Consider the following 13234-nt stretch of genomic DNA (forward strand, 5'->3'; position numbering starts at 1 on the left):
ATTCAGTTTATTTATTCATGATGTATAAATCTCAATTTAAAAAAAATTGACCCTTATGACTGGTTTTGTGGTCCAGGGTCACAAATGTAAAATATCAAATTTTTGACAGATTATGTCATGATTTTAAGTTTTATCTCAATTATGACTTAGTATGTCATCATTTCTACTTTTTATCTCATAATTATGACAAAAAGCATGAAATGTAGAAATTATGACATACTAAGTCATTTTTATCTCATAATCATGACTTAGTATGTCAGAATTTTTACATTTTATGGAAGCTTTTTTTGTGTCTACATTTTGTAGGTTATAATGAGAGGATCTGCAAGTGAGCTTGGATTGAGCTTGCATTGAAAACAACCTCTGATTGGCCATTGCTTGGGCTCAATGTGTTCAACCAACACATCTATGATGGGTTACAATGCTCAATGCTGTGAAGAAAAAAAAAAAAAAAACCTTTGACCCAACTTGAATAAATCTAAATAGAATATTATAATCCACTTTCTTCATGTGGCAGCCATAATCATAATCACGATTATGTATTGATTAATTGTGTCCTAACAGAATGTAAAATATGTAAATAATAGTGAGCCCAGTGTCAGATAGCAGATGAAAACATACAGAAAAGAGAACAAGTACAGTAGCCAAATAATGAGTGCAGAAATAAGAGCATACTGTCCATATCAGCATACAATCATCACCTGCTGTAGTATATTGGAGATTAAATGTAGGTTTTTCTCTATGTCCAGCATGTGTGCATCCTAATAAAGATCAAACAGAGGCACAAGACAAAGAAAGAAATAAGAAATAAAGAAGAGCTTTAGAGAAATAGGTTAAGCAGATTAAATAAAAGCATGTTAGTTGCAAGCAACTAAGGTTACTTCAGCCTGTAGTGTTTAGTATAGTATACTGTAGTTAGTTGTTACCTTGTAGATCTCCTCCGGTAACAAATACTCCTCCTGACCAGATGGGGCGCTGTGTTGAATTGTGGGGTCCCTCTGTTCCTCCCTGTTTTCAGTCAAGTCACCTTGACTATTGCCGTCCTTCTCTTGAACTCTCTCTTCTGATGATTTGCTGCATTGTTTGTCTTCTGTCTCCTCAGTATCTTCAGTGTTGCTCTTTAGTGCCACAACTTCATTGATCTTGCCCTCTTCCTTCATTTCTTTTTCCTGCACCACCTTCGATTTTCCACCAACAAAGCATCCCTTAGATATTGTGTTGTCATCCGTTTCCTGTTCAGTTATATTCTCATCCTCTTCCATCATCTCATGTTTCTCTCCCTCACTTCTCTCTCTGTCTAAAAATACCCCCTCACTAGTGTAAGCTTCTATGTGTTCTTCCATATCATCCAAAGCCTTCACTACAGTATTGATGATCCTATCAAATTCCATCTTTCCATCTTCACTTATCAATCTACTCAAAGCCAGTTCACAGGATAACACCTCCTGCTCCTCAATGTGATCAACCGTCTCTGTATTCTCAGCTCTGCTCTGCTGACCTTTAACTGCGCTTCCACTATCTTTTATTTCTGCATTTTTCTCTTCAGTCTGAACTTCTCCCTTGTTCTTTGTCTCTTCAGTTCTCTCTCTAACTATCTCATTTTGTGCATCTGGCTCATCAAGTGTCTGTTTTTGGCTCACAGAGCTAATTTCTTCTGACATTTGGGTCTCACCCGTGTCATTTTGCTCACTAACGCCCTGCTTTGCCACAGTGTCCTTTTGCCTTTTCTCTGATCTTCCTTCTTCTGCTTTTTCAACCATCTCTACATAGTTTTGGGTTTTCTTGTCATATTGTATCACTTTGTTTCCATCTGTCCTGTCATCTACCCCCAGCACCTCAGTTCTTATTGACTGATTTATACCCTTGGTTTCAGTTTGATACTCACACCTGTCCAGTTGATCTTCAGTGGAAGAGAGTAGCGTCTCACTGACCTGACTGGTCAACTCTCTCAGTTTGGAAGTCAGATCATCTTCTTTCAACATCTCAGTTGATCTCACTTGATTTGTGGATTCAATTCCATCTGATCTTTCTTTTGAATCACCCTCAATCGTCAATGCAGCATCTCCCACTTTTTCTTTTGTTTCACTTTCTTTATTCCCCATTTGATACTCCAACCTGTCCAGTTCATCCTCAGTGGAAGAAAGTTGTGTTTCTCTGACTTGACTGGTCAGTTCTTTCAGTTTGGTAGTCAACTCCTGATCTAAAGATCCAACTACGCCAAGGGCCCCATGATTGGAATTGCTGGGAGCATTGAGACCAAGTCCAAATGGATCAGGGGTCATGGCTCCAGAGCTCAAGATGTCAGGAGTAGCAGTGTCTGAAGTGTCTGCTTCCAGATAATGATCACATGGTCTTTTTCCATGCAAGTCTGAGTCTTGTTTCACATAGCGTCTCTTCACCAGAGCATCTGAGAGATGGCTACTGGAATCCTGCCAAAAAAGAATCAGAGTCATTAAATGTCAAAAATAAATGAATAAACAATTTTTATATCCACACATTATTGTTCAAAATTTTTGGGTCAGAAAGTTTTAAATAAATGAATTTTTTTTTCAGCAAGGATGAATTAAATTGATGAAAAAGACAGCAAAGGTTTTTGCATTGTTAGAAAAAATTAATTTTTTTAAATAAATGCTGTTCTTTTAAACTTTCTATTCATCAAAGAATCCCAAATGTTTCAAGGTTTCTGCAAAAATATTAAGCAGTAAAACTGTTTTTAACTGTTTTTATTTTATTAGAATTATTTCTGAAAGATCATGTTACACTTAAAGGGGTCATATGATGCTGCTAAAAAGAACATTATTTTGTGTATTTGGTGTAATGAAATCTGTTTATGCGGTTTAAAGTTAAAAAAATCAAGCAAAGTAGTTTCGCTTTCACAACGAAACACACAGCTCTTCACGACATGGCAGCGGCAACAATACTACAGCGAGAATAAAAGTTGCGCCTTCTTTCTTTGCGTGAACATTTGGGCGGCGTTATGCAAATCTTCCCACATAGTGACGTAGACATGTGGGGGCGTGTTAGAACGAGTCGTTTTAGGTAGGCGTGGTTAACTCTTCACTTTTATAAAGAATATCTCTTTGGATTTGAGACTTTAGTCTTTGCAACTTTACAGATCTTCTTTATGCACCAAGAGCTTGTAACACTGCAAAGAGAAAGGAAAAATTGAAATCGCATCATATGACCCCTTTAAGACTGTGGCTGGTAAAATTCAGATTTGCCATCACAGGTATAAATTGCACTTTCCAATATACTTTAAATTGTATTAACATTTCACAATATTACTGTTTTTACTATATTTTTGGTAAGCATTAGAGACTTCTTCCAAAAAAAAAAAAAACTTTTTTTCTTTCTATAGACTGGTCAGAAATCATGAAATTAACTGCACATTTTTTAATATAATAATAGCAAGAAATTCAAAACAAAAATAGTATAAAATAATAAAATAAAATAACACAAATACTTTGTGAACTTAATACAAAATATTTTCAGATAATATTTTTCGTTTTGACTTCAGTACCAATTATTTAATTTTGGAAACAACACAGTATAAATGGGTATTTATATATGGAAATATATAGCTGGCTTTATTTTTTAGATATGAAGGGTGCTCACAAGGGGATCATCATATGTGGGTGTAGTCGACATCAAAAGGTTTAAAAACCCCTGTTCTAAATCAAAGCCAAGACATGTTGTATAACAAACAGTCATTCTTACCGGGACATCCGAAGACAATACCAACTGTCCTTTCCACTCTGCCTCCTCTCTCTTATTTTTCCTTCTTCGCCGTGACCTCTTGACCCTGCTTTCCTCTAGGCCATCCTCGCTGCTTTCAGCACCTCCTGGATTTAAATTTTTATCCATGATGTTTGGGCGCCGGGTGGTTGAGGGTCGCCTGTGTTCTAGTGGCACTTTTCTTTTCAAGAAGGGCAGCAGAGTTTTCTGGGACTGGTGTAGTGGCCCATCTTGTCCTGCGGAGTCCTCAGTGTCAGCATTCAAGGTGTGTGCAGTGAGATGTTGTGCTTGTGCGTTCAAAGGCAAGGTTGCTTGACGGCTGTAGGACTCTGGGTAACTCAACTGCTTATTGGCAAACATTTTACGCCGAAGCTCTTCCAGTGCAGCACCCCAGACCCCATTAGCTTCAGGCTCTGTTTCTGAGCCCATCTCATCGTAAGCTGACACCATGCCAGACTCTCTTTCCAAGACGCTGTAGACCAGACTTTTGCGCTTAGTTAAAAGGCGTGGTCGAGAGAGCAGGTTGCTCTGATAAGCAATCCAGTTACCATCAGGACTCTGTAACACTGAAGACATACACACAGCATTTAGACATGTATATAAATGAAGAGGGTCAACAGTTTAAAAGTTCAAAATTATCTAAAATCTCTGTCATAAACAAGAAGAGTTGATTAACTATAGTTAAGAATCATATGGATTTAAGTCAAGGATCTAACTGGAATTGTCCAATCGGTCGACACTCCTCCAGCTAGGCATGGCCTGGACAGGCATTGGCTCTTCTTTCTTCATTTCCAGAGTATGACTTGTAGAGGATGAAAGTCTTGACCCAATGTTAGCATGCTGGTCTGTTTTCTCATCAGTCAAGAGACAGAAAGCTGAGCGAGACCTCTAAGGGAGAGGAAACATTTCATTCAAAACATCGAAGCAAAAGAACCAATCCAAAAGCATGGCCAAATTGCAGGTAATTTAGTCTTTAAAATAAATAAAAAAAGTCACTGTACCCAAAGAGAAGCATCAAAGGCACTCTGGGTTTGATCAGGACAGATTCCCTCACTGTTCTGGTCCAGATTACATCCAGACTTCATCTCAGACTGAGACAGATCCCTTTTCCGGTGGACAATCTGACATTTAAATATTCCAATATAATAAGTTTATGCAAACAGTGTCAAAATTTAAAAATAATAATATGATCATTTAAAAATAGCATTTAATAATTTTAAATGTAATATTATATCAACACGTATATTCCTATTCAACACAAGTTAAATAATACAATTCTGCATTGTCTTTTTGATGTCAAATCAAGAGTGTGAATATATACAGATAGGCAGACCTTGATACATTCAGATTAATGGATAATCTCAAATTGTACATTTTAAAAGCATTAAAATAAATAAATAAAAATATGTATTACATAATTATGCCTTTGAGTTATAAACAGTAATGTGTAAATTACGTGTAAAATAATGGGTAAAGTAAAATATGCTTACCAAGATTGCATTTATTTGATAAAAATACAGTAAAACAGTAATATTTTGAAATATTATTATAGTTTAAAATATCTTATTTCTGTTTTAATATATTTTAAAATGTAATTTATTCCTGTTATGGCCAAGCTGAATTTTCAGCAACCATTACTTCAGTCTTCAGTGTCACATGATCCTTCAGAAATCATTTTCATATGCTGATTTGGTGCTCAAGAAACATTTCTCATTATACAAGATTTGTGCTGTTTAATATTTTTGTGGAAACCTTGACACTTTTTTAGGATTTTAGATGAAAAGAAGGTTCAAAAGAACAGCATTTATTTGAAATAATAATCTTTTGTAACATTACAAATGTCTTTGCAGTCACTTTTGATCAATTTCATGGGTCCTTGCTGAATACACTGAATTCTACACAATGTAAAACTCTACATTCATGAAAGGTCACTGCTGTCATGTGTTACTCACTTTCTGTACTATAGTTTTGGCTAATTCCTCTATCAGCTCTTTTCTGTTCCCTCGCAAATAATGAGCTTCGTTCTGCTTCTCCTACAAAAGCAAATGTCAAATAGCTGTCATGTCACACTTGCCAAGTTACTGAATAGCAATGAATGAACAATCTTGTATCTATTAATGGGAAAGTCTTACTTGACTGTCAGTCTGGCTCTCAGCCTTAGCAATGGCCTCATCTATGGCCTCTTCTGCCACCCGCCGTGCCACATTAATAGTCTCAGCCATGCTGTGCTCTGGAGAGACATAATAATTAAAGTGTTTTCAAATGCCCCTGTATGAAACTAATGGAATCAAAACTACTGATATACAGTAACAAACCATACATATCTAAATAATGATTTGATCACAAACCTTCACTTTGCCTGCAGAATGTGGAGTCGCTCTCATACATACTATTCTCATTGCAGCCGCTCTCCTCATAAGTGCTGCCCTCTGTTGCTGCAAAAAATGTTACAGCTCATTTCATCAAAAGAACTTTATAACCTTTCATAATCTATCCATTTTCAGTCGCAGAGGATGTATAACTTTAGAAAGTGTTGCATGCTATGAAGAAATACTTAATGCCTCGATTTCTGAGGGCATCAACCTTTATAAAAAAGAACATCCACATAATAACATTTCAAAGTTTCATATCTAATAGTCTTTTTTCTGTTATTAAAATAAAATTGTCAAGAGTGATAAGGTAGGACGAGAGTGGAATAAAGAGCTTGGCTCAATATTAAATTAGAAAAAAATAAGTACAACCGTATACATTAAACATTTCTTTTGTTGTTAGTGTTATTGACACTGTTCCTGTGATAAATTGAGCGATTCAACAGCACTTCCAGTTCAGACACATGATTTAATAGCAGTGTCGACAGGTTTCTCTCACTGACAGACACGGTCTCAGTCTCAGAGAGCTGTTGGATGACAAAGCATTTGTTGGGTAAATACTGGCATATCAATATGGCCTCAGCTCTACATAGAGGCATTTAAAGTGCTCCCCTCAAGCCGGTAAATGTCAAACTACCTCTGAAGTCACCGGCTACCACTCTATGAAAACACCTGCCCTTTTCCTTCAAGCCAGTGTTTACGCCTACATTCTGCTGAGGAGAGCAGATCAAAGTAATGTTATGAATCTAGCTTTTTCTATAAGATAAGCTGAAGACTGATGTTGCGGCTTAAAAACCTATCCTATAATGCTATAAGCTTATCGCTCCAATCTTAGCACTTGTCTGACGTTACACTCAGACAGATTATCTCCTAGCTTTTCTCTGCATCAAATTTTCAAAAGCTTGACCACATAGTGCATTGAGTTTTGTGGCCAAAGCTCTTTATTTTTCATGGTCACTGTAATGGTTTTACTCTCCTCCACAGAGAGCTATTGTTCCTCACAGGTTACAGGGGTCTGCTGAGGTGACAAACATCCACATATATGGTCATCCATTGTTAATGTGGCATTGGCCTTGCTCTAAACGCTTTCCTCTTCATGGAGAAGACATTCTCTGCTCACAGACCTCAGCAAAACTGAAATGGAGGCTGGGCACAGATCATAACTCATTTAGGGTTGTGCCCACAAACACAAGCAAAGAAGCTTCAAGCTGATGTGGAAGAGAAAAATAATCTTTTACAGATTATTTTACACATCCAAACAAGGGTGCAGTAAAAATAATGTTAACTAGCAGTATATTTTTGGCTATTACTTTCTGGCTGTACTTTAACAGTAGTTTTTTTTTTTTTTTTGTAAAAACGACAACTGTTTACTGTGATTTTCCAGTGAATGGGGAGCAAGAAATTATTTGTGATGACCGAGGCCACACATAAATGTATTTGATTTAAATACAGGTAGCAGGTTAATCGTTTTTTAATTTATGTATTGGTTTTGAGGTGTTTTTTTCCCGTTTTTTCTTCCTTTGTAAATGTGTATTTATTTTTGTATGTTTTGTTTATTTGCCTAAATATGGATGCTCTAAATTAGGTAGCTTATGTTGTCTTCTTTATGCACGCTAAAGGAGGACAGGTAGCTCCTAATTATTTTCTATTCGCTGGAGTTCACGCTGGTGAATGGAAGGTGTAACAACGAGCATAATGTTGTTCTTTATTTATATGATTTGTTAGTGTATAAGTGAATATGAATTATGGTTATTAATTTTATTTATGTTGTTCTAAATGCGATGTGAATTCATCTAATTTAGGTAGTTATTGAAGTGTATTTGTGTGTGGGTGACCCCTTTTTCAGTTGTTAATGGTACAGTCCCGGTAATATAAGGGCTGGGTTTTGTTTGTTAAGGGAGTTTTTTGGGAGAGGGATCCCAACTGTTAACATCTGAGCCCTGGAACTCCATTTTTTCTTTTTTCTTTTTTATTTGTGCCGTTTTCTTGATTTTTTCTATGTATGACCAAGTTTATGTTTAAAAAAAAATGGGAAACCTATAAAGAATTGAATTTTTTGCAAAACATGCTTCCTGCGTTTATTGGACGAATCATGACATTATTACATTTTCAATTTCTGATTAATATCTTTCTGTACACCAGAAAACGATAATATTCAGTCTTTTTTTATTTAGGCTATAGTGAATAAAACATTTACCTGTTAATGTAATAAGTAATTATTGTATAGAATTATGTGTATATGCTTGATTTTGATTCGCTATTTAAATGTTAGGAATACAAGAGGGAATGGATCTATCAGGTCATAATCAAAGTACACAGCGACCCTTCCTCCATAAACATGAATAATTCTCATAAATCCTGCTGCTGTTAAATTGGATACAGAGGAGGCAAGTCATAGACTAGAGGAGCCCTGTCTGCTTTTTTCTTAACCTTCATGAATTAGTGCTAAATACATGTGTGCACATGCAACCATAAGCTGTAAAAAGACAGAGCTAGGGCTTGAAGGACAATCTAAAACTGACATATCCGCTGAATGCAGAAGGCATTTGAAATGCAGCAACTCCTACAAACATGCAACCAGTGTTGGGAAGGTTACTTTGGAAATGTAATAGGTTACAGATTACAAGTTTCCCTATTTAAAATGTAATAGTAATGTAACTTTTTCAATTACTTTGTTAAAGTAATGTAACTGATTACTTTTGATTACTTTTCTAAATTTCTAATGAATGTTTATTTGCAACTGTTAAATCATTTTCAAACATTTACACCATGCAGGGTTAACCTTTTTGTCTGCTAAATTACTACTGTAACATTACAATAGATAATAATTGTTACGGGACGAACAAGACGTGAGACGTGCGGATCCATTTGCAAGCTTTATTTAGGAGACGTGGTCAGAAACAGGCATGGGTCAAACAATGGCAAACGGGTATGTAGAAGACAAGGCAAGAGCAATCAGGTAAACAAGCGAGGGTCAGTCGACGGAGAACGTAATGCAACAGGGCGAGACTAGAGGGATAATCCAGGTACAAGGCAAAGGTCCAGGCAGGGGCAAACAGTATCCGAACAGGGCAAGATGAGAGAGGTAATCCAAAGTACACAGGCAATGATCAGAACACGAGAAAACACAGACAAGGCAAGATTAAGCTAAGCTAAGACTAGGAAACTTAAAGCAGGCTCCGTAAGGTAGCTATCAGCTAAACAGTGATATATGCTAAACAATACTCAGCCTTGAATGGTGGTGTGAGACTGATTTATATAGTGTGTGTTATTGGTAGCAGCTGTGTGTGACTAATTTCAGGTGAGCTTGTGATTAGTGCAATGGAGCATGGGAAATCTAGTCCAGGGTGATGTGTAACAGTCTGTGTAGTGTGAGAGTCCATGTGGAGAGCGCGTGACCTCTGGTGGCGAGTGAACGGAAGTTTATAGACCGGATTCGTGACAATAATGATGTCCTTTATACAGTATTTTGAGTGATGACTAATGAGCAATGAGCTGCTGCTGCTTAACTAAGCAAACAAAGACAAAACTACAATAGCATATTTACAGATGAAACTAACCTGCACTTGAAACCCTGAACAGTAGTTTTGCTTCTCTGCTCCACATGTGCGCTTCCACAGTCCACACCATTCCCTGTCTCACATTGATTACTCTGATCCAAACTGTTTGGCGGAAGCGCGGCGAGCGTGCGAGCCGAAGCATTGCTAGTCACGACTAACCGATTCATGATTTATTAGAGATTTAATTATCGAATGGCGAATTCGGAAATAATCACTTTAGTACATTCGGCAGGCAATTATACAATAATAATATTAAAATAGCGGGGCAAATCGGCTGCCAGGCCACCAGGAAATGTCCCGGTTCTTCCAATGGCCAGTCCGCGCCTGATTTCCACAGACACGCAGAACGTGCAGGATTCATATATTGTCTTTTTGCGGCTTAATATTCACAGACACTAGTCCATATCGCGCTTTGATTCAAGTGTACTGACCTACTTTTGATTTATTCGTCCAAAATGTGGCATATTCCGTCCGCGTTAGGCTATAGGACTTCCGTTTTTATGACTGGATTCTACAAACCAGTCTGTGCTTTCCACATCGCGGAAATTATGTCTCAGAGTAATCAGTGCAATTTGGGAAAGAAATCAATTAAATCTGTATGTGGATGTGTGTAAATATTCAAATGTAATCCCCTTTGTAATCGTTAACATTTTCATAAGTTAATTCAATCATTTAATGACACGTTTTTTCTTAGTAACTGTAACTGATTACAGTTACATTTATTTTGTAATTAAATTACGTAACGCCGTTACATGTAACTAGTTACTCCCCAACACTGCATGCAACATGCAAACCAGCTCTTTTACCTCCAAAATATATACATTATAAAATGTCATAGTGTGAAAGCAACCTTTATTTTCAAGGAAGGTCATACATAACAGTCCAGATGGCAAGTACCTGTAAGCTCTGCTAGCACTCCACGCTCGGCCGCATGCCTCCTGTAGAGGTTCTTTAACACTTTGGCACTGCCAAACCTTTTAAAACGCCTTCTCACATTATTGTAGAACCATTCCAGTGACTCGGTCTTCAGTAGCCTGGAAATACATAAACAAGGCCACATTATAATGCTTATTTAAGAGCATTCCTGAGTCTCTGTTTACGCTACACTGATTAAAACCTTTGACAATGTAAGTGCAGAACGTATGATTATGAAGACTATGACATTTGTCCTATAATCATAGACACAAGGACCTATAATCAAGCACACACACAAACATACAAAGAAAGGTCACTATATATACAGCGATAGGCACTTTTGAGCATGCTCAATATCAGAGACCTGGTTAAGCCTGTGCTACATTGTGCTATATTGTCAAAAAAAAAAAGAAAACTTTATTCTTATGCTCTAGGGAGTATGCCAAAATTGCCAGGAATTTTAACATTCAATAATTATCAATCAATAATTATGTTAGCAACATTATATCAACAACCAAGTTTTAATAATCTGTTAAAGAAATATGCAGAGAAATATGAGATGTTGGTAAAGACTACAGTGTTGTTTTCATGCTTAAAATAGCATTCTGTGTCCTTTTACCATAATGTGCAGACACTCCCTGAGGGCAAATGATATTTGGAAAGAATTTTACTTTAAGATGGACTTTAAATGGGAATTACTTGTTTATGCATTTATTTAATTAACTAGACAAGAAGCCACATGTACTGTATACAGATAGCTTAGATACTACATATACCTGTTCTGTCTATAAGCATAGCATAAATTTAAATTGCCTGCTTCCATTCAGTAATTATCTAATACACAGATCTTTGCAATGAAAACTGGAATGAGCATCCGTTTTATTACGTGAGGACAGAGAAAATACGAGTGGATGTGTATAGTATCAAAATTCAATTCCACTGATGGACGTAATCTCTGTTCAAGTGTGAGTGTGTATGTATAAGATAGGAAAGAGAAGGAATAATCCTGCTATAAATAAATAAATAAATAAATACAGTGATGTTTTGCACAGAGATGCAGGACTTCTGTAGGACATATTAACCTTCCATGCACAGTGTGTGAAGCGTAAAGCTCTTGGGTTTCATTAGCACTACAGATTCACATCACATCTGTAGAAAACCATAATAAGACAGAAGGTCGCCCAAAATTTAACTCTGCCTTCACTAGTTAGCAAAATCAAATAGGTTAAACCTAAATTGAAGGTTTTATGTTTGCAGGCCAGTATTTATCCATTAGTGTGTATGTAAGAAGTGCAAAAATATTTTCTGTCTTGGTTCAGTAGGATTCTGACCTACAGCACTCTGTGACATTTACAAAGGCATTTGAACGCAAGTCATGTCATGCGCTATACTTGTATTATACAGTATCTCACAGAAGTGAGTACACCCCTCACATTTTTGTAAATATTTTATTATATCTTTTCATGTGACAACACTGAAGAAATGACACTTTGCTACAATGTACATAATAATTCTGATGACTGTCTTAAGTGTTAAGTGTTATTTGAACCCTCAACAAGAATACTCTGTTATAAACAGTTATTGCACTCTTTCATTAAACCATGAGTGTAAACAAACCCACAGACATACAGACGCTCACTAACGCTCAAATGACTACTAAGGTGCTTTGAAATATACGTGAGACACAACTCATATGAACATAAATACAAGCAATTTTTCACAGTAGAGTCAATTTACAGAACCAGACCTGAAATGAATTAAACAGTTTTTTAAATTGTAAATTAAAAAAAACTTTAAATGTTTAAAAAAAAAAAAAATCACTTTTCGTCTTACCAAACCCAAGTGTTTTTTTAAACAGACTTCCCAGTCTATTTATAAGGGATGAACAAATATTACATTTTCTGATGATATTCTATATTATTTTGTCTAAATAAATTAACAATAAATTGCTAAAAATAAATTTAATGATAGATGTGAATTTAGGCATTGCAACATTATAATGTACATTATGAAAAATGGATATTCATTTTTAGATTTGCAAAAGATTATATTTAACTGTGTTATTGAATTATTAGTGTTTTTAAAGATTCACTTCAAGTGAGAGTTAGACATTGCAAAGATAACCTAAACATAAAAAATACTGTATGAGAAATGAGCATGCACAATTAAATATCCAATACTGACTGATACCGTCAATTAAAAAAAAATCTAACATCAACCAATAACCAATACAGTGCCAATATATCATGAATCCCTAGTTTTTAAATCCTGATAACAACCAGAAGCATCATGAGCCTTTAACCTGCAGGTGTTTCCTACGAAAGCCCCCTGACGGAGCTCACGCTCACAACAGCTCTGGATAGCGCGGCAGAACTGACCTGGTCTTCTGGCAGGCGGAGCACAGCCAGCCTTTGTCCTTCTTACTGTAGGTGCAGCAGCCCTTGCAGACGTTGTAGCAACAGTCCAGGCAGGAACGTTTAGGGTTGAGCAGAAAGGTGAACAGAGAGCAGCAGCGGATGCAGCAGCGCTCATTAAACCTGTGCTGCCGCGACAGCAAAACAGACCGACTGCCCTCCTCAACCAGTGCCTTCTTCATCTCACTGGAGCGAGAGAGAGAGTGAGAGAAAGAGAGAGAGAGAGAGAGAGAGAGAGAGA

General features: G+C 36.6%; 1 protein-coding gene across 5 annotated transcripts in view; it reads right to left on the reverse strand.

Moving 5' to 3' along the window:
- Nucleotides 1-13176, reverse strand: part of LOC107686056 (rab effector MyRIP-like) — a 17015-nt gene extending 3839 nt beyond the window's left edge. For 3 of the 5 annotated variants that reach the window (XM_016482893.1, XM_016482890.1, XM_016482892.1), the window contains exons 1-10: nucleotides 12958-13176; nucleotides 10562-10698; nucleotides 6084-6170; nucleotides 5868-5965; nucleotides 5688-5768; nucleotides 4737-4856; nucleotides 4452-4623; nucleotides 3718-4301; nucleotides 927-2429; nucleotides 702-761 (exon numbers count right to left, since the gene is read on the reverse strand). In XM_016482893.1, coding sequence (XP_016338379.1) covers nucleotides 702-761; nucleotides 927-2429; nucleotides 3718-4301; nucleotides 4452-4623; nucleotides 4737-4856; nucleotides 5688-5768; nucleotides 5868-5965; nucleotides 6084-6170; nucleotides 10562-10698; nucleotides 12958-13175 — 3060 coding nt within the window. In that variant the 5' untranslated portion in view covers nucleotide 13176. The remainder of the gene's footprint in view (nucleotides 1-701; nucleotides 762-926; nucleotides 2430-3717; nucleotides 4302-4451; nucleotides 4624-4736; nucleotides 4857-5687; nucleotides 5769-5867; nucleotides 5966-6083; nucleotides 6171-10561; nucleotides 10699-12957) is intronic. The other 2 variants (XM_016482891.1, XM_016482894.1) reach the window with 2 other exon arrangements.
- Between the last annotated feature and the right edge of the window lie 58 nt (nucleotides 13177-13234).

This window comes from Sinocyclocheilus anshuiensis, unplaced genomic scaffold (assembly GCF_001515605.1).
Source record: "Sinocyclocheilus anshuiensis isolate Anshui unplaced genomic scaffold, SAMN03320099.WGS_v1.1 scaffold930, whole genome shotgun sequence".
In the NCBI taxonomy this organism is placed as follows: Eukaryota; Metazoa; Chordata; class Actinopteri; order Cypriniformes; family Cyprinidae; genus Sinocyclocheilus; species Sinocyclocheilus anshuiensis.